Source organism: Ambystoma mexicanum, chromosome 3q, assembly GCF_040938575.1.
Source record: "Ambystoma mexicanum isolate Mex_15411 chromosome 3q, UKY_AmexF1_1, whole genome shotgun sequence".
Classification (NCBI taxonomy): domain Eukaryota; kingdom Metazoa; phylum Chordata; class Amphibia; order Caudata; family Ambystomatidae; genus Ambystoma; species Ambystoma mexicanum.
The window spans coordinates 1,288,442,995-1,288,466,081 of NC_090926.1; the positions used below are offsets into that span (position 1 = coordinate 1,288,442,995).

Sequence of the window (23,087 nt, forward strand, 5' to 3'; positions counted from 1 at the left end):
TGCCACGGCGCTGTCCTCTAGGATGATACTGGTTAGAGGCAGCTGACCCCTGTGCTGAGGACTATGTGTTACCCGTTCTGTACTGGTTGTATGGGGAACGTGGGTAAAATTGTCCGCGCAAGGAGCGGCGAGAGATGCCACCTCGCTGCTGAAAAGGCCTTTGAGTTATCTGGTTCAAATATTTCAAAGTCTCATGTTCTTTATTCGCAGTCTCTAGTGCCTCATCTACAGCTTTACCAAACAGGTTGGATTTCTCCACCGTTTGTTGATGAGGGAGGCCTGAGTCTCTGGTTTGAGCCCCGAATTTTTCAACCATGCGTGCCTCTTCAAAAGGGTACTTTGGGCCAGAGTTCTCCCTGCTGTCTCTGCAGCATTTAGGGTGTTCTTGAGAATATTATGATTCATCTGCCTCCCCTCTGCCACAACCGCCAGCAGGCGTGACCATGTCTGTTCAGGGACCTCTTGCAAGCCTTCCTGAAGCAGATTCCACTGAATGTCGCTGTAGCTGGACAACAGCGTAGTATTGTTAGTATTGTTGGCAATTCTGGTGGAATAGGCTGCCACAGTAGTGACATACTTCCCCAGGGCATACAACTTCTTGCAGTCCTTGTCCAGTGGTGCCTCACCAATGGACAAGGGCACTCCTGCTCTTTTCCTAGTTGTAATCATCACTAGGGAATCTGGAGTGGCATGTCCCCGAATGTAGGGAGGGTCTGTAGGTGAGGGGCAAAAAAGCTTCTCGATCCGTAGGTTCACAGCCCTTGTTTGCAATGGCGTCAGCAAATAAGGGCCGATAAGCCGTTTAATGGAGTTCAATAAGCCTGGCTTGCAGGTGGTTTCTACTTCAGAATATCCTCCACAAAGTCAGTGTCTTGCACCGCTTCTTGGGTGGCAATATGAAAATGGTCTGCAGCCTTCTTGTGAATGGCATTAAATGCCATTGGTCATCTATGGGAGATGTCTGTCTAATGGGAGGAGAAGCAGGAGGATCCATGCATAATGTGTCTGGATCAGGGGTATTAGTTGGTGACAGCCATGGTGGATTATCCACTGGCTGTTCATCCCCCCCAATCTGGGGTCTGGTCAATAGGGTCCTCAAAGGGATCATCTTCCTGTACATAAGGGTCCTGAGGAACCTCTTCTGGCTCTGTCAGGTCAAGCACCGCCTCATAAAGAGGGCAGGAGGTCTTCTGAAATTTAGACACAGTAGAGTATAAGTCTTCCTCACTGTGCCTTTTAGGCATGGTAAACCTTTCTGAGAAGTCCATGAATGTTGAAAGTCTATTCATACACCCCTCAAATCTATCTGTGGTACATAATCCCTTCACTGGCTCACCGTGGCTGCAAGTATCAAATTCAAGACCCTCTGCATTATCCACAAGGCTTTCTGGGGCCTGGGACCTACTTACCTTCAACGTTGCCTCCCTAAATACTGTCCCTTTCGAGCCCTCCGCTCATCTACCTGCAACCTTCTGCGAGTGAGCCGGTTCTCCAAGCAGAGATTCGGAGGGAGATCCCTTTTCTCAGCATGTGCCTCCCTCTGGAACAGCCTCCCGGCCACCCTCTGTCTTGAGCCTGAAATACTCAAGTTACGGAAACTCCTCACAACCTACCTCCTCTCCTCTTCCTACTCTCTCGCCCTACCGTGCTAACCTAGGACTCTGCTCCCCTTCTTTCCTTCCTTCCACACAGCTTATTGACTGGCCGCCTGGTGTACCTCAGAGTCTCACAGGTCCCAGGCACCCTGCGAGTCCACTGCACTTGCCGCTAGGCCCTACACCCCAATGCACTTGTAATAAAATCTTGAGAGCTTCTCTCTCCGCACTTCACCAGTCTCTACTGACTGGGCGCACTTGGTCCCCTGCCCCTTCCTTACCCTGCCGCACTTGTACGATCTGTCTACAGCCCTGCCTGATGATCGTTCTGTCTGTTCTCCCTTGTCTTCACCCCTTAATGTGCACTTGAAAAAAAACGCAGAATCGCCGGCAGGCCTATTTGCTGTATCTAAACTGTTAATTTATTTTCAAGTTTGTTTATTGACATTTATCGTAACTTAATGACATATGGCGAGTCAACTGTGCCATTACATGCAATACCTTTGATGTTATACATTGAGCTGTAAATGCTGTATCAAAAAGAAAGAAAGAAAAGAGAAAAAGAAATAGAAATAAGAAAAAGAAAAAGGGAGAACTTTCCCAACAATAACATAACAACGTAACTGTCTCCTTGTTTAGACTTCGTTACCCATTTACGGGGTCCTCAACAGGGCGTGGTACAGGGGAAGGGGGGGTTTAGAGTACGGCAGTTTCCTTGGGTATTTAGGGGCCTCCCTTGTGGGTTTCCAAAATCCTGTAGTATTGCATGGTCCAGGTTATGTTTGCTCATGGGGGTTTATCGTCTGAGGGGTAGATTATAGTTGTGGTTATCTCCCTCCATGCTTCTAGGGTGGCGCTTGCCTCGTCAGTGGATCTGGCAACACTGTCTTCCCATGCCCTCGTTTCTGCATTAATCCATTGTACAAGTTCCTTGAGCCAGGCGGTATGTCTGGGTCCCGCTAGCTTTTTCAAGGACATGGCAATATGTCTCTTTGCCACCATGCACATTAAGTCCATTAGTTTCACTCGATGTTTGAGTTTAGCCAGTCTGCGGTATGTTCCTAAGAGGCATTCTCCAGGGGTCCAACTGTAGCTGGAGGTGCTTGCCTTCTCATAGGTCTGTTTAACTTTTGCCCATAGGGATTGCACTGTGGTGCATTCCCAGAACATGTGCATGAGATCTGCTCTGTCAGCTGTGCACCATGGGCAGTTAGGGCGTGCGTTCTTATTGAATGTTCTTAGTTTATGTGGGGTGAGGTAAGTCCGATGCAGAATGTTATCTAAACTGTTAAATGTATCATATTCACTTTATCTGCCTGTGAAGACTGTTATTGTCTCAGGAATTCAAGGGCTCTGAGCAAGGAACAAGTTACTTACCTGTAACTGTTGTTCTCCAGCATTGGTCTGGCATGGATTCACATGCTCATGAATATTCCCCGTCGTCAGGCTGGGAATCCTCGGTAAGGAAAAAATCAGTATCAGTTTCGTTTCTGATCTGTCTTTCTTAGTAGTAACCAATCACTGATCTCTGGGTCATACTGCCCCCATCCAATGACTGCTCTCTCCCTAAGCCCCGCCTCTGGCAGCCATCCTCAGATTTGGTAGCATGCCAAGTGGCAGTATGACCAAGTGAAGAGCCGCAGAGGGGTAGGTGGGAGGGTTCGCATGTGAATCCATGCCAGACCCATGCTGGAGAACAACAGTTACAGGTAAGTAACTTGTTCCTTCTCCAGCATGGGGTCTGGCATGGATTCACATGCTCATGAATGAAAGAATACATAGCAGTATACACATGCACAACCACGGGAGGTGGCAACAGGCTCAACATTAAGCAATACAACAACTCAACATTAAGCATCTCTTACCTCCTCACCAGGCTCACCTTAAGCGAACAGGTTGCGCAGCACTGCTTGGCCGACCCTGGACTCCTCCCTAGAGTCCCGATCGACGCAGTAGAATGTTGTGAAGGTGTGCGTCGACCTCCATGTAGCAGCCCTGCAGATGTCCAGCAGGGGCACACCAGACAGGAACGCCGTGGTAGCAGCGATCGCTCTGGTCGAATGGGCTCTCGGACGGCCGGGCAGCTGTCGGTTTGCCAACCGGTGACAATGCATGATGCAGCCGGAAAGCCATCTGGAAATGGAAGTCTTCGAGAGAGCCTTCCCTTGATTCACAGACCCAAAGTTCACAAACAATTGTGACGTCTTCCGAAAACTCTTTGTGCGGTCCACATAGAACTTCAGCGCTCTAGCTACATCCAGCAAGTGCAAAGTCCTCTCGGCCGGCGTCAAAAGCGACGGGAAGAAAACTGGTAACACCAAGGGCTCGTTGAGGTGGAAGTCCGACGGCACCTTGGGCATAAAGGAGGGTTGCGTCCTCAGCACTACCCTCGTGTCATGAAAAGTCAAGTATGGAGGCTTGCAAGATAGGGCCTGAATCTCTCCCACTCGTCGTGCAGAGGTGATGGCCACGAGGAACGCTGTCTTCCATGACAGGAACTTCAAAGGCGCCGAATGCATAGGCTCGAATGGGGCTCCCATGAGCCTGGTCAGCACCTCATTAAGCTCCCACGCCGGGGCAGGGGCCTTCACCGGCGGGAATGATCGGAATAGTCCCTTCATCAATTCCTTTACCAGGCGATGAGACCACAGGACGCCCGTCCCGTAGTCCTGGTATATCGGTAGATGGCAGCCAGGTGTATTTTTATGGAGGCGTGAGCCAGTCCAGCTTTGGCCAGCGACAGTAGGTACGGCAGCACTTGAGGGGCCGTAATCCGCAGAGGGTTAATCTTCTGGCACCAGACAGAGAACCTCTTCCATTTATGACCGTAACACTTGAGAGTTGAGGATGCCCTGGCCTTTGCAAGAACCTCTCTGCAATCAGCCGAGATATCGTACCCTCCAAACTCTAGTGCTGCAGGAGCCAGTCCTACAAGTTCAGCGACTGTGGGTCATGATGGAGAATGGCGCCTCCTTCTCTGGAGAGAAGATCCACGTCCGCCGGCAGCTTGACTGGTGGGGACGTTGACAAGTCCAGAAGGTCTGGGAACCAGATCTGCCTCGGCCACGCCGGTGCGACGAGGATCATCCTGCACCTGGACTTCTTGAGCTGGTTGATGAGGCGGAGCAGCAACGGCAACAGAGGGAATGCGTATAGAAACAGGCCGTCCCAAGGGAACGAGAAAGCATCGCCCATGCTCCTCGGCTGTTGGAACCTGCTGGCGAACCTCTGGCACTTGGAGTTCGTCGCCGTCGCGAACAGGTCGATCTGGGGTTTGCCCCATCATAGGACGAGTCGATCCAATTGGTCCTGGCGCAGTTCCCACTCATGGCACGAGCGCAGCTCCCTGCTAAGTGAGTCCGCAATGGTGTTTTTTATTACTGCCAGGTGGAAGGGAACCAGAAACATCCCCTGGGCGACGGCCCAGTGCCACAGATCCTGGGCGTCCTTGGATAGGGCTGGGGATCTGGTGCCTCCTTGCTTCCGTATATAGAACATCGTGGTGGTGTTGTCAGTGAAGATCCTCACCACTTTGCCCTTGAGGGACGGAAGGAACGACTTGAGAACCCAGAACACTGCTCGGAGCTCCAGAATGTTGATGTGGAGAGACCTCTCCTCCGGGAGCCAAAGGCCTCTTGCGTGGAGGTCTCTGGTGTGGGCCCCCCAACCCTCCAGAGAGGCGTCCGTCGTCACCGTTTCCTGAAACGCCGGGATTTGAAATTCCGTGCCTGTCGTGAGGTGAGCACGGATGCCCCACTATAAGGTCGCCCGACAGAACTCCTCGTCGAGAGGGATCCTGTCCTCGAAACAGCCCCTCGCTTGAAGCCAGCGGGCATCGAGAAACTCCTGTAGTGGACGCATCCGAAGTCTGCAAAGGGGTACAAGAAAGGTGCATGAGGACATCATCCCGAGGAGGGACTTGATGGACCTCACCCTGGCCACGTCCGTGGCTAGCAGGCGCCGCACCTTGCCCAGGATGGTCTTGGTCCTCTCCTCTGAAGGGGAGGCCAATTGCCCCACTGTATTGAGCTTCGCTCCCAGAAACAGTGCTATCTGCGATGGAACCAGGTGGGATTTGGGGTAGTTGATGGCGAACCCCAGCTCCGTGAGCAACCGGACGGTCCTCGCCGTGTGTTCGGCGAGTTCCCTTGTCCTTGCCCAGATTAGCCAGTCATCCAGGTAGGGGTAAACGTGGATCCCCTGCAGACGCAGCCGCGCCACCACTGGTGCCAGGCACTTGGTGAAAACCCTGGGTGCCGACTTTAATCCGAACGGTAGGGCCCTGAATTGGTAGTGGCGTCCCTGAACCACGAACCTGAGGAGCCTCCTGTGCCTTTTTAGAATAGGGATGTGGAAATAAGCATCCTCCAGGTCCAAAGACGATAGGAAGTTGCCTTCCTCCAGCTGTCCCAGCACGTACTGGAGGGTGACCATCCTGAATTTCTGCGCCTTGATGTACTTGTTTAAGCGACGCAGGTCCAGGATGGGGCGCCAACCGCCTGTCTTCTTCTTTACGAGGAAGTACCTTGGGTGCACTCCAGAGCCCCGCAGCTCTCTGGGGACGAGCTTGATGGCACCTTTCTTGAGCATCGCCTTTACCTCCAACAGTAGTTGAGGGACGTGATTCTCCTTCCTGGCCACGGGAGGAATGCAAGGGCACTTCTTTTGGAATTCCAGTGAGTGCCCGTTGTTAGGCAGAAACCTGTGCAGTTCCCTTAGGGAACACTGCAAAAGATTTAGGACTACAGGTGTTAGCAGTAAACCCACTTGGTAACAGTCTGTCCCACCCAGATTTACCTGGTAGCTGTGGCTGAGCAGTCAGACTTCCCTCAATAAGAGTTAGGCAGTATGCAAAGTATACACAATAGGCAATCAGACACAATAATACAAGCAAACACTAACCAGAGCTTTGGTATCAAAGAATATAATTATTTATTTAAAAACACACTGTTTGAAACACTCCAGCACTCCCTTTGTAAAACACTCTAAACACAATTACTATTATAATATATACACCCCTTATTCCTTATCAGATAAGTCTTAGTAAAACACCACTTATTTTCATACAGAGGTGAGCGCTTAACTAGATGGCACTCCAATAAGTTTGTGAAAAAGGGAGGGAAAAAGACAGAATATGGAAAGGTACACCACTCTAAGATTTAGGAACACTGTTAGCAAGGCAGAAGAGCAAAAGTCACTGGTGAGCCAAAGTCCAAAGGCTGGGCCCACTCTTAGAGAGAGCAGAGCACAAATGCGTCCAAGATCTCACAGTTACACTAGGCTTAGAAAGTCTTGCAGAGAGTTCAAAAAGAGTTTAGAGAGGCTCAGAAAAGTTTAGCCAGGGTGTCCCAGGCTAACCCAGGTTCGAAAGCCGGGGGCTAAATCTACCCCGTACAGTCGGTGGCAAGGGAAGCCAGGCGGGGCACGGTACCTTAAGTGGGAAGGATCCTCCAGCGGTGGCAGTTGTTCCTGGCAGTGGGTGCAAGTCGCGTCGTCGTCCAGGGGAAGAGAAGATCTCGACTTGGAGGAAAGATGAAGGTCATTGCACTGCCAGGGAAGAAACCAGCCGCAGAGGTTTCCGGTTAAAGGTGATACCCTTTAATTCGCGGTCGTGGTAAAACGTGGTGCTTGGCACAGGCAAGGCGGCCACGAGATACGTCTGGAAGGCGAAAAGACGGTAAAACTGGTTATCCCCACCAGTCAAAAGAAGAAGACTCTCCGGCGGGAGATCTCCTCTGTCGTTGGGAAAAGTGGTGAGACGGGCCAGCAGGGCTCCACCGGTGGTGTTGTCGTGGCAGGTCGGCTCAGCTTCTCCCTCGTCAGATTCTTAGGTCCTGTGGCGACTTCTGAAGTTCCAGTCCCCAAAGCCCTGCTTTTATGAAGAAAACCCCCATTCACTCAGCCTAGCTGTCACTCAAACATGCTAAGTGGTGAGCCGGCCGGCTCACCACTTGGGCCAATCAGGACGGAGTGCGACTTGAGTTGCCTAGGCAACTCAGTCCAGGGTGCCTAAATCCCCCTCCACCCCTCCTAAGTACCCCAGACAGAGTGGCACCACTTTGGAGGGCTTCTGTGGAGAAGCCCGCCAAAAAATTGGAACAAAGGGCTCGACTTGGGTTGGAGTCACAGAAGAGAACACAAACGCCATTTGTAGAATCAAGTTTTGGCAAAAAATACCAACCGGAGAATTAATAATAAATAAATAAACCGGCGGTATGTTCGAGGCTACCGTAAATGATTAAATAAAGATAGTAGCCTAAAACAATGGGAAATCCCATAGGAAAATATTCGCGGTTGAATATAAAAAGTAGTATCCACTGCCACCAGCCAAAACTCGATCAGGGGGGACGGAGACGTGCCCCCTCGACTAACAGACCCCGGGGCAATTGAATTGCCCCAGCCAGTACGTCCACAATATGATGGTTTGTACTGGTTCTGTTCAGAATTTAAGACTAGTATAGTCAATGGTGACTTTACATGCCCTGGGAGACAGTAGTCAGTCCCAGGGTATGGAGTCTATACTGGGGCTCACTATGACACCCCTGTGTTACTGCACTGAGGGTGCTGTGTAACACACATCACAAAAACACATGAAGCCCTATGGAAAGACCCCATAGCCCATTAAACACATCTAGAGTCAAAGAAACACACTCAAATCATGCCCAAGAGTGAGGGTAAACGAGTCTCACTCTAGGCAGGAGAAACAATTAAACCCCAAAAATCCAGCAAAGCTGCTGGGGGACTCACTAGGTTAGGAAATTCAGGCTAAACAGAGAATTCTCCCTAACATTCGCCCCCCCAGACTAAGGGACAGGAGGATTTAATCCACTCCTGGATGAACCTCATACCTCTAGTCCATGACATACATCCTAGAGAGTCCATCAGCATTTTGATGGTGACACCTTGACCTATGTCCTATGGTCAAATCAAAGGTTTTCCTTTGTAAGCTATATGACCTACAAACCCTTTGAGCAACATCAGTCTTTTTAAAGTTATAGGGGATCTGGTTGACCAGTCCCTCGGAAGTTGTTACAACTTCTGAACCTGTGTTAGGCTTTTTCAAGGGGTCCTATAAAGGATTCCCTTAGATCTAGAGGGGCCTCCAAGGTTCCTCACCACCTCTCTTGTGGGAGCAGGTGGGGTCTTAGGCCTCTTGGTTGGAGGGGTTAGGGTTAGGCAATGTACCTGCTTCCCCTTCCTCTTAGATCTAACCTTACCTACTTTAGGAGTTTCCCCCCTAATACTAGGATTTGAGTTGGAGTCTTCAGTAGAAGGTCCAACAGTCTGAAGGTTTTTGGCCTTAGACTTTTCTTTCCTGGTTTTCCACCAGCATTGAGAATTACCAGTTCTCTCAGGCCTAGGTAAGGGTCCAGTAGGTCTATCCTCCTCTTCCTCAGAAGCAGGGGGGGTCACAGACTCTGAAACTGGGGAAACAATGATGGAGCTTGGTTGGGGCTCCCATTTCCCTAATGTACTAGCCTGAAATGTGCCTGAGTTAGAGGTCAACTTACTAACACCAGGGCTTGTACTGGGGGTCTCAGTAGAGGTTCCCACAGGCTTAGAGTGGTACCTTAAGGTGGCCTCTCTAGCCAATTTGGTTAAGTTCTGGGTCTCCATACTGGGAGGCCTGGGGGTATGTGACACTACTCCTAGAGTTCTCAAGTCATTCCCCAACAGGACCTTCCCAGGCACCTCAGCCTGAACACTGACAGGGATCCTCACTGTCATGCTGTTACACTGAATGAGGGCTTGTAGAATAGGAACCATTTGGACAGGGCCTCCAGACATCTTAGTGGGACCTTTGGGTGCTTTTGCCACATCCTCAGGTTGAAAGAAGCTTTCATCCACTACTGTTCTGCTGGCCCCAGTGTCTCTCCTGGCAGGAGTATCCTGGCCATTGACAAGAACACTGTCCACATAATACACCTTAGAGTTAACAGGTAGGGAGTTATACACAACCCTATTCTGGGGACTAACCAGACCCATAGGCTCTAAGTTTACAGCTGCTTGAAGACCCAAGGGTTCTTCAGAAAAGAGTTCAAAGTGGGCACTAGCCATCTGTACTTCATCCTCAGGAGTGAAGGCTAAGGAGACTGTGCTGATCCCTGCAGGTTTAGCCTTGCATCTGGGATCCCCTTTGATATGGTCAGTAGCCTTACAGATATAGCACTGTCCAAATACTCTCTGAAAGGGTGGCTTGTTCTGCCCTCCTTCTGGTTGTTGACCAGAAGGTACACTGGCCTGATTCGTTTTACCCTGGGGCTTACCCTGGTTATTTTGTTGTTTGTAGCCCTCTTTGGTATGGAAGGTATTAGAATTCTCTAGATTCACTTTAGGTGGTTGCTTTCCCTCATCCTTTTTCTGAGTGACCCCTGAATCCTTGTGAGTGGCCCTGTTGGCAACCCACAAGTCAGCAGCCTTAGCTAGTCTTCTGGAATCTAATTCCTTTGAATCAGCCAAGTGCTGTCTGAGCTCAGGAGAGCAGGCATCATAAATTGACTCCAACATAAAAAGATTTTTCATGCCTTCATAAGTGTTCACCTTGTAACCTTTAATCCATCCCTCTAAGTTTTTCAAACACTCACTCACCCAGGTAGCCCAAGGGGTACCATCATGCTTTTTGAGGGTCCTAAACCTCTTAAGATACTGGGAAGGGGTCTTCCCAAATCTAGCTATCAGAGCTAATTTCACACATTCATACTCATTCCTATCCTCTTCCCCCAACTCCATTACCACATCAGTTGCAACAGGGGGAAGCCTAGAGAACAACCAGGTGAGTAAGTCATTTCCTGTGATGTTCTGGAGCCCATGATTATATTCAAACAGAGACAACCAATCCAACACATCCAACTTAGGCTCATACATACCAACCAATTCTTTAGGCATCCGGGGTCTTTTAGGACTGGAACTTCTAGAGGAGCCAGAGAGAGAAGCATTTTCAACAGATAATTTCTTCATTTCTAGCTCATGCTTGAGCTCCATTTCCCTTAGCCTTAGTTCTTGATTCAGTTCCTGGTGTCTCTGTTCAGCCTGAGTATTCAGTCGCTTGAACTCTAGTTCAAGTTTCATTTTCTCTAATTCAAGATATTGAGGACTAAGTGTGGGACTTGGCAAAGGCCCAGTAGGTACAGCAGGTAGAGCAGACAGAGGCCTAGGGGGGACAGTCACAGCAGCCTCACCCTCCTCTTCTGATTCTTCCTCAAGATTATCAACATTTTGATCAACATCAATCTCTATACTGTTATCTACATTTTCTGGAATGGTAGGTTCCTCTGAACCATCATCCAGACTTTGGTTAGCTAACAACCTTTCTATCAATTCCATTTTCTTGCCTTTAGTCAGGAGGTTCTTATGCTTACAGAGAACTCTTAAACAATCAGCAGTTTTTGTAGCAAGGGACTCTTGACTATAATTTTCCATAGTTGACATGTTCGAAAGATTACTTTTTCAGTGCTAAGCTTTGTGGTTAGTTGTACTAAGGTATCCTAAAGCACTCTAAAATGTATACTCAATACAGAGCCCACCGCTGTACACCAGTGTTAGGCAGAAACCTGTGCAGTTCCCTTAGGGAACACTGCAAAAGATTTAGATACTGATTTTTTCTTTACCGAGGATTCCCAGCCTGACGACAGGGAATATTCATGAGCATGTGAATCCATGCCAGACCCCAAGCTGGAGAACTGTTGTTTTTCCCTGTGTTCCTTCCCTCCTTGAGCGCATTGAAACACTTGCCTGTGTATAGGCGCTATACAAATAAACATTACCATACCATTACCATAAGGATGAGCCAGAGGGGCCTGGAGGGGGGAAGGGCTCCTCTTGGGATCAGAGTGTTTAGACCGTCAAAATGTATCACAGAGGGTCTTAGTCAGGGGCTGGGGACCTTCAGAATAGTCTTCTTGCCTCTCTCGTTGTGTGTCTTTCGACCTGTCCTTGGCCTATTAGCCAGCAATACGATCTTCGCAAGGCTTTCGCTGATGTTCGGCGTGTCTGGGCAGGGTTTCGACTGTTCTAGTGGCTTCGCGTAGCTTTCGCCGTTGACAGAACATTCTGAGTCGGCACACTCTTAAGAGGCGTCTCGACTGCCTTATGAATTTTGGTGCAGACGCCCTTGTCAGTGGAATGCCCGGTTGCAGGGCGGGTTCCATTGAAGAAATCGGCATACCCGTTGGCACCTTTGACCGTCCCGATGAATCCGTTGAGGCGGTTCGAGTGTTGTGTGTTTACCTTTGTGAGTAGTGTGTGCGTCCCTGTGCCCGGGATGTACACTCCCCATAGCATAACCTTCAGTCTGCCTGCCGGGGCTGGGGATGTACGACTCGGACCATGGCCGCATCCGAAGATAGGTTGATGGCATCCCTGTCGGAGCCACGGCTGTCACTAAGTTCTGCATCACTCTCCGTGCCTGCAGCGCAGGGGAGCTACCCTCGACCTGCATCATGGCGTAGGCCGCCCACCATTTAACTCGCCGGTGTTTGATCGTCTTAGGACGCAAGAGCTGGCAAGACCGACAGGGCGCCCCATGGTGATCGAGGGAGACACTTATTGCACCTCCGCTGCGTGTTCTTCCAGGGGTACTTGCCTTTACAAGAAGGGCAAAACTTTAAAAGGTGTCCTGTCCATAGCTCAGGTTTATAGTGACAGCAAAACCAGAGGGGAACAGAGAGGGGAGAAGGAAATGCATTCTTAAAAAGAAATAGAGCCCTGGACCCCACTCTCCCTATTTTGTAGGCCTGGCCGGCGGGCCAAGTCAATGCAGTCGACAGCGTAACCGGAGCACCAGCCATCGAAGTCAGGAGTTATCTTCCGCAGTCTTCGGCGGTGGTAGTCAGGAAGTCGTCGATGAAGGGGACGAATATATAAAACGACCGGAGGTCGTGGACAAAGAAATTAGTTAGCAATTTTACGAGCTCCGCATAAGGCGACCAGTTAGCTGGGTTGAAAAAAACAATCTGAGGGACCTCGACGCGTGAGTGATTTTGGGTACACTACACGTCACGTTATGTATAGTGTTACAAGCACGCCCATGTTGAAGTCTCCTTTCGTTCCTCGAAAGACAAGATGCGATACTCTGTGATTACCACTAGATGTCGGACTATATGCACAGCATGTGATTCTAAGCAGATTCACAAGCATCAGAAATAATAAATCTGAGGAAATGGTTTGGGACCCCGTTTCCCAACAAGTGCAGGAGTGGTACTGAGAAAAGAGAAAGAGGCATACCCTTTTTACAAGAGACAAGAGAAGATTAGGGGAGGAGAAAGATATTCTCTGGCCATACCACAACCATCATTTGGAGTACGAAAAGAGAGCCTTAGACATCACTCAAGAAATCTATTTCCTGCATCTTGTGGAACTGTAAAGAGTTGGATAAGAAGATGGGAGGAAGAGAACCCTACTCCTCCATCAATGCGAAACTAACTTGAAAGGTTTAGTGACGACCAGGGGAAGAAGTAGGCTCCCCCAACAGTAAGGGTCTGCCTAACTAACTCTCTAAATATATAAAAAGGCCTAGTGATGGCCAGGCTAAGAAGAAGATCTTCCCTATGGTCACTAACTGCCAAAGCCCAACCAGAAGGAAGTGTGATGAATCCTACAGACTCCTCACTAATTCCCTGCCTAAAGTCTCCTACCAGGTGGCCAGGGAAAGGCAGATGCTTCCTGATCCTGACCTTGAGGGTGGTGTTCTGCGGGAGGATCACCTTGGAGAAGAAAAGGCTGAGGGGAGTGGGAGGAATCTGTGGGATGAGACACAGTATTTGCCTTCCTCTAGGGAGGATTGCTCTGCAATACCAAAGTATGTAATGTCTTGTTTTAATAACCATCTTGTCAATCCACATGATTCATATATAAATAGAGGTGAAACCAATCGTACACTCTCCGGTCTTCGGAGGAATCAAAACCCTTCTAAAATTTGAGAGACCTGTAAAGCTGAAAACCTCCCTAACACGCAAAAGTGTAGTGAAAGTAAATGTATGAATAACACCAGCGTAAAAGAATTGCCTTTCCTTTTTCAATCAAGACTAATGACTAATCCTTATAGTGTTCCTTTAAAGAATGTTATAAGGAACAAACTGGGGTTAAAAAACAGCAGATATAAGAACACCACATTTTGCCTTTAGGGACTTCAAGTCCCATAATTCCCTAGGTAGTGGGACGACGAAGAGGGCTGAAGAGGTACAATGGTGTAGGAGTGGGCAGTTCATTAACTCAGATGACCCCAACCTGAGGGAGACAGAGAGGCTTAAAAGGCCCCCTCCGGTGCAAACTATAGAGTTGGCATTGTTGGTGCAGAGAAGAGGAAGCCAGAAGCCGCATGGTTCGTGCTGGCAGCCCAGGCAGAAGCTGGAGAAGAGAGAATACACCGGGACCACTGCTTGGCAGATATCAGCTGTGTGTCTTGAAGACCTGTTCTTCAGAGAGTGCACAGTGGTAAGCGTGTAGGAGGCTGTCTCCGGTGGCTGGCGTGCACCAAAGGGCCTCAGGAGCAAGAGGAGCTTGGAAGTGGCACGGGCGAAGGTGGACTAAACTAAGCAGTATGCCAGGTCGCGAGGAGCCACAGCAGCAGTCCTGTAAGCGGCGAGGGAACAGAGACGCACATCTTACATGGTGAGTTCACAAGCTGTCAGTGACCCCAGGGCACTCTGTCGCCGCTCGTGTGTTGATAGCAAGCGTTAAGTGAGTGAGCAACGCCCGCGTAAAAGCAAAAGCAGTGCAGAGAACGGTTTTGAATACCAGACTATTGCAAAGCAGCAGAAATAGCACTTGCGTGTGAATGAAAGTGATTCACAAGTTACACAGCACAGGTCACAAACATCATGTTAGGGATACCACCGGGGAGAGCTGTTATGTCTGCTCATTACTCCCATATGCCATAAGTGCCACTCGAACATTCGTCGCAACCAAAATACCTGCAGCCAAAGCACAGTGTCTGATGTACCTCGCTATGTTGCAGACACAAGAATCATTCCAAGGGAGGACAGCGACATTGAAATGGATGTCCAAGGGAACATTCCCATATTTAAGATAATTATATCAAAATACTAGCCATGGTGAATAATTATTGGCAGCTGCAAGAGGGGTTACAGTATGTTACTGATAGACCAGAGAAAAGGCAGACAAGGACCATCACGCTGAAGGAACTACCGTGTCCATGGACAAGAGTAAAGGAGGTAGGAGGAGAGCCAGGATGCTGGGAGCTACCAACGATATTGCTCTACGGGCTTGTATACACTAATGATGGCTGGGAAGATGGAGTGGTGGGAAGCAAGGCGCTGACCCTAGCCAATTCAATAGTGAGGAAAGTGAGGAAGAAAATGGCAAGTGCCTGAAGGAATGGGACCGGATTGCAAAGTTGGTGACATGGATAGAAAATGAAGCTGGACCCATGCCAATAATTACCCTGAAGATACCAGCCTTGTGCTATCAGCAGAAGGGCGATGAAGAAGTTGGTGTGAACGTGGGATGCAAGACGATCAAGATTATTCTGGGAATGGGAGCAGGAACAGCAGTATTCATGGACCATTATTGGGTATGCGGGACTAAAGCATATGAAAGCATATGAAAAACTGCCACTGAATTGGAAAGGAGTATGCGCCCTGGTACACATGAACCTGCCCTCACTGGTAGTGCCAACGAAGGAAGTGACGCTTGACGAATTCCCAAAAATGGAAAATAACAGGAGGAAGAAGAGGTCACTAGAAATAGCACCGTCTGTCAAGGTAGAGAAGGCTGATGAGCAAGGTGGATTTAGCAGAGTGAAGAGAGGTGGGAATTACTTCTCAGGCAAATCAGAAGCAGCACTGGACAAAGTACCAACACAGCACAGACTATTCAGTAGGACACAGATGTTCTTCGCCTCATTGATACCAGGGGTGCAAAAGTATACAAACGCCAAATGGTTACAAATCACCCGCTGGGAGCTGATGGTAACGATTAACTCAACAGTAAATAGATTTAATGTCACTCAGAGCAATAAGGTTGGTGGCGCTCCAGAACAGATACGTTCTGGACCTCCTCACAGCGATGGAAGGAGGAGTTTGCACAAAGATCGGAAGTTCACGCTGCACATTCATACTCGCTAACAACAAGGACAACGGAACTCTCTCAGATGCAGTTACGCAGTTGGCAAAAATGCATGCAAAGATGGAAGAGGAAGCACGTGGGACAGGGAAAGAGAAAAGTTGGTTGGCTTACCTATGGTCGTGGATGCCATCCTGGCTGTCGGATGAACTGAAAGTGATAGCTGGAGCACTGGTACTGGGAGCGGCATCAGTGTGTGAAGTGAAGATATACATTGCACGATGCAAGAAAACAGGGTAGGAGGCAATAGGGATGTAGATCCTAATGGGCGGGAACATCGGAGGATCAATGGATGACATTGTGAGGGAGAGAGACAGAATAAGGGAGAAAATCGCAATCTGTGGCTTGTTCCTGCAGGGACAAAATGGGAAAATCCCTGTGACCCGAGAAAGTATGAAGGGAAGTGGGTTTGGTGCAACCCAGAGGAAGTGTGCTGCTACAAGTTCTGGTCCTTTGATGATAATGCAAACTATTTTGGACTTGGAGGAGTAACAAAAATCTGGCGACTAAAAGAAGATGAGTGGTTCTTTCGAGATGTGGTCGACAAATCGACCAGAGCGGAGACTGAAGATGGAGGGTCGAAAACCGACCCCTGTACCCCGACCCACTAAACACACGGCACGGGAACAAGAACAGAAGGAACCATGATCGATTGTACCAGATCGGGCCAATTCCCACGGCTCCCCTAATAGACAAATACGTCCTTAGGTACCCACTCAGTCAGCCCTATAGCTCAGGAGCAGTACCAACGTTGCCCAAGGTGAATGAGGAGCCTCTGAATACCATTAAGGACACTTCAATGACAGCCTCGACTAAAAACAACAAAAGGCTGTACTGCAATGTCGTTAGAGACACCATGACATAGCAGCGTTAGACAGAAGCACACGTGCCATCCGCACATCGGGACACACATTTACACACCTAAATACACGAAGAACATATGCGTACAGTTCTATAAAATAGAGGACGGATACACATACATACTGTCTGCACGTTTATTATTTTGTCATAAGCTTGACCGCAACAACACAGAAACCGCAAGAAGCAAGAGATCCTGAGCAGGCTTGCAGATGCTTACATGCGAATTAACCTATGGGGCTGCAGGAGCACCTGAGAGACCTGACAGAACCCTGAACAACTAACCTATGGAGACTATAGAATAGCATGATGTTGAAGCCATGTTGTAGCTTAGGAAATTTACAGAATGCCACAACAGTCTCAGTTAAGGCGGAGCTGAGCTGAATTCAAATCAGTGAAGGAAGAACCGTGTGAGACAGGGCTGCTGCCAAGGCCACAAGAAACGAGTGACATTCCATTCCCTGAACTACAGTACACCGGCTGCAAGGGCGATTAAATACTCATATTACAGACTCAGTCAGAGCTGTAGAGCTCCAAACATGTGACCGGCCGAGCCGATGATGAACCGAAACTAGCAGTTGGGAAAGAAGGACGGTCTCACGTGTCAGAAAGAAGTTGCAACAAAGTCGTTACACAAGCATCCGAGTGTCGCATGATGAGAACGAGCGCTCTCACAGGCATTGGTGGTGCACACACGTTACAATGCAGACACATAGTTGTTCTTATTACCTTGAAAAGGTACACTCCGAGCTGAGAACGGACTTGGGTCCTAGGCCTGGGGGTGACAGCTCTAACCAATCACAGTCCAGGACCCTAGGGGTGGGTAGCGATGGGGACAAACCAATGATCAGGCCCTCACACTGCAACATTGTTTAGTATCAACAATACTGGAACTGGCCAGGCCTGACACCTGACATGGGAGAGCTGTTTAACTAACGCCTATAGGGGTTGCTATAGAGGAACTACCACCCGACGTCCAATCATTTGGCCCGATAGGTTTGCTGGAGAAGGGCCCAGGTTGTGATGTCCTGATGACGCCATATCACAAAAAAACTAGCCTGCGAGCCAGAGATTGTTAAGAAGTTCCAGGAGCTCATCCTTGCCTTATCCCTATTGGTTTTTGGCTGTAATAAACCACAGGTTGAACTTGCTGTCTGTCTAGGCCTGCGTGCATTTTGGGAAGGGAAGGAGTTAGGCTGTCCATGAGATCTGGGTTCGCAAACTCCTAGTAGCCCTCCTGCCTACCTGGGAGCTTTCTCCTAACATCCCCCCTCTAAGAAAGGTCTCAACTTTCCCACATACCACCCTTTATAGCCTACGCAGAACCACCCCCCGTTCCAACAGAAAATTAGCCACGCCATGCAGGATGGCTTTCCATTCAAAATTGCTCTCTTTAAATTCCTACTACTTGTCTCCACATCCGTCAGTGGGCTCACCACCAATACCTTTTAATCTATGTGATCTACCGTTGTACACAGATCTACGTGATCTGACCGCGGTTGATTTTCCAGCGGCCAAAAAGTTTGCATCTGAAATGTACGAACCACAAAAGGTTTGTACATTTCCCAAGCGAACACACGTTGAAAACCCCTACATACCCACACCCGCACCCACACCCACGACACACCCCCCACCCACACCCCCAACATAAACAAACCCTACTTACCTTTTTTACATGCTGAGTCCCTGCAGCGCCAGTTCCCTTTCACTTCCGTGATCAGAAACCGGCGCTGCAGGGTCCTTTTCTTTTTTTTTTCTTCGGGAGCTGCAGAGGTTTGCCCCGCAACCCTGGCTCACTATACTCTAAAGTATAGTGAGCTGGGTGTTGGGGGGACACTGCCGAAGCCCCCGCAGTCTTTTTTTTTTTTTACTTACCTACAATGCTACCACCAAAGATTCAAACTTTTGTTGTTCAAACCTTTGGTGCTAGCATTTTTTGGACTTTTTGTACGGTCAGACCTTTTTTTCGGTCAGATCGTACATTTCCTTTGTACACAGCCGTTAAATCCCCCACCACTCTTGTGCCATCTCCTGCTTCTTCTCCCTTCACTGGAAGGCTCTCTCCCAGCCATCAAAGCTATCAGTGGAAGCCGGCAAGGGAGAGTAGACTACCTCTTTACCCCACCCAATCTGACGTTCAGCCATCCTTGCCCAATAATGTCATTCACAATTGTAGATATCCTAATATATTGTACACACTCGAGAATATGGTTTTAGACACTGGATGTATATCCTATTTTTGACTGTTCCCATGTCACTGTACCTTAAGTATGTCCTGTTTTAATACCCCTCATGACCTGGTGTATTGTTGGTCTACAACCATTGCATATTGTAAAGGCACCCCAACCAGGGATTGCCTCTGTCATCTATAAACACACCCTATGGAAAAATATAAGAATGATTTTGAAAGCCAATGTTAGAGCATATCTGAGAACAAAGAAAATTACAAGATTTCTTTAGAAGAACAAGGTACACCAGGCTGTGATGTCCATTTCAATATTTCATCCAGAGACTGACAAAACAAAGAGATTGAGACCTAGTAAGACCCCATACTCACGAGAAAGAGGGAGTCAAAGTATAGGAGTGGTGTTGAGAGACTAATGAGGGTTGAGGTTTACCACTTGATAGCCAGAGAGAGAGAGAAAGAGTAACACATTGTCAAACATTATTGACAGCCAATAGCCAGCCCAATAACTCAGCTAAACTACTATTACACTGCCACACGGGATGGCCATTTCCAGATTGTCCTCTTTCTGGATACCCATTTTCTGGACCATGGGCTGGTACGGAGTCCTGGCTCTGGAAATCTAGGTCATGTGAGTGGGGCTGGGCGGCAGGAATAGGCAAATAATTGCCTGACACAAAGGTAGAAACAATTACACTGTCACTTACCGGAGGGATGGCCGGTTCAAAATTGTCCTCTTTCTGGATACCCATTTTCTGGACCTTGGGCTGGTAGTTGGAGTCCTGACTCTGTAAATCTAGATCAGATGAGTGGGGCTGGGCTGCAGGGATAGGTGAATCATTGCTAGACACAAATGTAGAAGCGGGTAAACCCCCTACATGGAACCCAACAACAGGAGATGTCACAGCACGTGGGTCAGTGTAAGTTACACTTGCCAAGTCATCCACTTGGCCAGGCCTCCGTTTATTTAAGTCAGAATCTTCTTGCATGATCAGCAGTGTAGACTCACAATCCAGTAGTAGGGTCTCTGGAACCGATGAACAATGTTCATTCATTGCAGCACCTGTCTTATGAGAGGCCCGTGGATTGGCCAGATTCTGTATCAGTGCCTTCTGAGAAGATTCATACCCGGCAAGCGGTGCCTTGTCAGGCCTGAGTCCTGCCTTACTAGTGCTGCTTTCCCTCACCTGTGCCTCTGTACTGACTTGCTTTACTGTCTCTGGACTGGAGCAAGATAGAAACATGGATACTTCTGTGCTATTAGACATGTCCTTTTTCTCTCCAACGTCACTTGCAACATGTCCCACTGCAGATGAAACTGAGTCTATGGCGTTGCTGTAAGAGAGAGCAGGTGCACTTGCTTGGGAGCCAGAGTGGCATTCTGCTTGACTGCTTGTAAACAGTTGTGAAAGCTTAGGAATCTCTTCTGGCATCACCAGATAGAAAAGCGTACAGTCTAAAGACTCCTTCCCAGAACCGGCATGGGCTTCTCCGCTTAGGTACGATGTGCTGCCTTGCATGCTATTAGAGCAGACCTCAATGTTAAGAGGGTGGCCTTTCAGTTCACTCTTGTGAAGAAATGCCTCCACATCTGCATCTCCAGATTCACTGCTGACCTCTAACTTCTTTGGCCCTTGCGTTACATCCAACCTGTTAGAGCATCTGCTCTGTCCCTTGCCACCACACAAAGGTTCTTCTGTTAGGGCAGCTGTGCCAAAAGAGGATATCCCTAGGTTAGCATGGATGGGAAGAGTGGCAGATTCTGGCAGGCACCCAGAGCAGGAAGACATTCTCTCCCCTTGGCTACTTTTGAGATTTTCACAGGTGTCCCCGAACAACTGCTCTTCTGCTGCCATATCTTGGCCACAATCTGAAGAAGGGGGTGCCAAGGGAACCACGGAGATGCTGGGCTCTGTCACTAGCACCAAATCGCATAATCTATATGCAACGTTGTTAACCTTAGAGACATCAGGACCAATTCTGTTGATTGTTCTGTCACTGTCAAATGGTGCCTCCTGGGCATTTTCTACCAGGTCGTCCATGCTATGTTCTTGAACCTGCACATTCACCCGGGGTTCTTTCTCCCTTGTGCCAGTCGCCTGTGCTTCTGTAATAATGTGGGTGTGTGACTGGACTCCTGTGATTTCCTGTGCTTCACATGACCTGCTGGGCTCCTCTGTAGTCAAACGATGTTGAGGTCTCATCTGTGAATAAAGCATATAATCATGGCATTAAACCTCAGTGCAATCATCCATGAATGGCAGAAAACAAGCCCTTGCATTATCATGGCAGAAAACCAAACCAAACATCATCAGAGCACCAAGTTTCTGAACTTCCGCTCATAGGCAGCATACAAATCACACACATAATTAGGGTTCCATGACTCTGTCCTCTCTCTGTCCTCTCTCCCATCAGTAGCAGTAACCAAGCCCATGCATCATCTGGGCACTCCCAGGACTCTGGATTCTTCTGTGTGTGCTGCGATAAATAAGCAAACATTTAGCAGGCCAATTAATTTCTACATTCTCTCCCATGGACTACTGCACATGCATCACCATGGCAACTACTATAGCTTCTGCAAATAGACCCACAGACAACAATATCTAAGAACACACATCATCAGCACACCAAGCAAAATATTGTTCTTACTGTGGCACCAAGCAAGCACATACATCGTCAGGACTCTACTATACCATGGATATGATATGATATGGCATTTATAACACGCCTATACACAAGTGTTTCAAGGCGCGACGAGGCAAGAGAGGGGGAACAGAGGGAAGAAAGACAACGATCCTACTAAACCAGGTGTCATTTAGATCGCTTAAGTGCATGGGAAGGTGGAGGGGGAAGGGGGAGGGGACAGTGCAGAACATGGCATTATAGAATAAATAACAAAGTAAGGCCAGCTGGTGGCAAGTGCAGGGGTAAGTGCAGACATCAGGTATCAAGTGCTGGTAGTAGGACTGTAGGGATACAGAAAACAGTCCCCAAGTGCAGGGGTTGTCAGGAGGGCAGTGCAGGTGTGCAACTGGTGGGGGAGGGGTCCTGGGCCCGGAAACAGAGGGTGGCCAGGTAACCAGTAGAATTTCAGTTTCAGTCAGGAAGTCAGCTGGGGAGAGGAGGAGAAAAAGTAGAATCAAAGAGAAAGGTTCTGAGGTGCTTCCGGAACCAGAGAGGATTCTCCTCGAGTTTCAGGGAGGGGGTGAGGCTGGTCCAGAGGGAGACCCCAGCCGAAGAAAGAGATCTACCATCAACTCGTTGCTTGGAGAAGCGACTGACCCTGAGGGAGTTGGAGGCGGATGACGAAGAGCTCGGGAAGGAAGCTATTTAGGAAGAGATAGTTGAAGGTATTGAGGCCCCCTACCCCAGAAGGCCTTGTGGACAATGCAGAGGGTTTTGAACCTAATCCTTGCAGCCACTGGGAGCCAATGCAGAGATTTCAGTCCTGGAGAGATACAATCCCTGGACTTGAGGCCAAGGACAAGTCTTGCAGTCCTGTTCTGGATGAGCTGCAGAGGGCGGAGAGTAGAAGAAGGCAGATTTAGAAAGAGGCTGTTGCAATAGTCCAGCCTAAAGAGAACCAGAGCTCTGGAGACAGTGAGCTTCTGGGGGAAGGAGAGGAAAGGAAGAATACCTCTGAGGAGGTGAAGCTGGTAGTGTGATCTCTTAGAGACATCGGAGATGTGAGGAGAGAAGGAGAGTGTGGAGTCGAAGATGACCCCAAAGTTTTTAGCCTCACAGGTGGGAGCAGGAAGAGGGCCAAGAGAGGCCGGCCAGAGAGTGACAGGAAAGGAGGGAGTGGGTTGTGCCGATGAGGAGAATCTCGGTCTGACTGGCATTAAGACAGAGATCATTGGCGGCACACCATTCCTGGATGGCGGACAGACAGTCGGAGATGAGAGAGCGTGAAGAGGTGGCTGAAGGTAGCCTGAAAATGAGCTGAGTGTCCTCCCCATAGCACTGGAAGTTGGGGCAGAGTGTGGAAATGCGGTGGGCAAGAAGTGCCAGGCATTGGTTGAACAGCCAGGGAGAGAGGTTAGACCCCTTGCGAACACCACAGGTAGATGTAGAGATAGTGGAGAGAAAGGACCCAAGTTGAACCTGGGAACCTGGGAAGGTCGATCAGAGAGGAACGAGGTCAGCCCTGCTAGGACTTGACCGGTGATACCCAGGTTATCACGGAGGCGGTTAAGCAGGATGGCATGGTTGACCATGTCAAAGAGGAGAAATCAAGTAAGATGAGGACACAGGGGGTGTTGGAATCAAGGTTGGAGAGCAGGTCTTCACGCATGTTGAGGAGAGCAGTTTCCGTGCTTCTAGCAGCTCTGAAGCCAGACTGATGATCATGAAGACAACCAACAGAT

The 23,087-nt window shown here is 49.0% G+C and overlaps 1 protein-coding gene across 1 annotated transcript in view; it reads right to left on the reverse strand.

The window, feature by feature from the left end:
* BRME1 (break repair meiotic recombinase recruitment factor 1) overlaps nt 1-23,087 on the reverse strand; it is an 837,863-nt gene that overhangs the window by 463,176 nt on the left and 351,600 nt on the right. Inside the window, exon 6 of the mRNA XM_069652891.1 lies at nt 19,428-20,924. Coding sequence (XP_069508992.1) covers nt 19,428-20,924 — 1,497 coding nt within the window. The remainder of the gene's footprint in view (nt 1-19,427; nt 20,925-23,087) is intronic.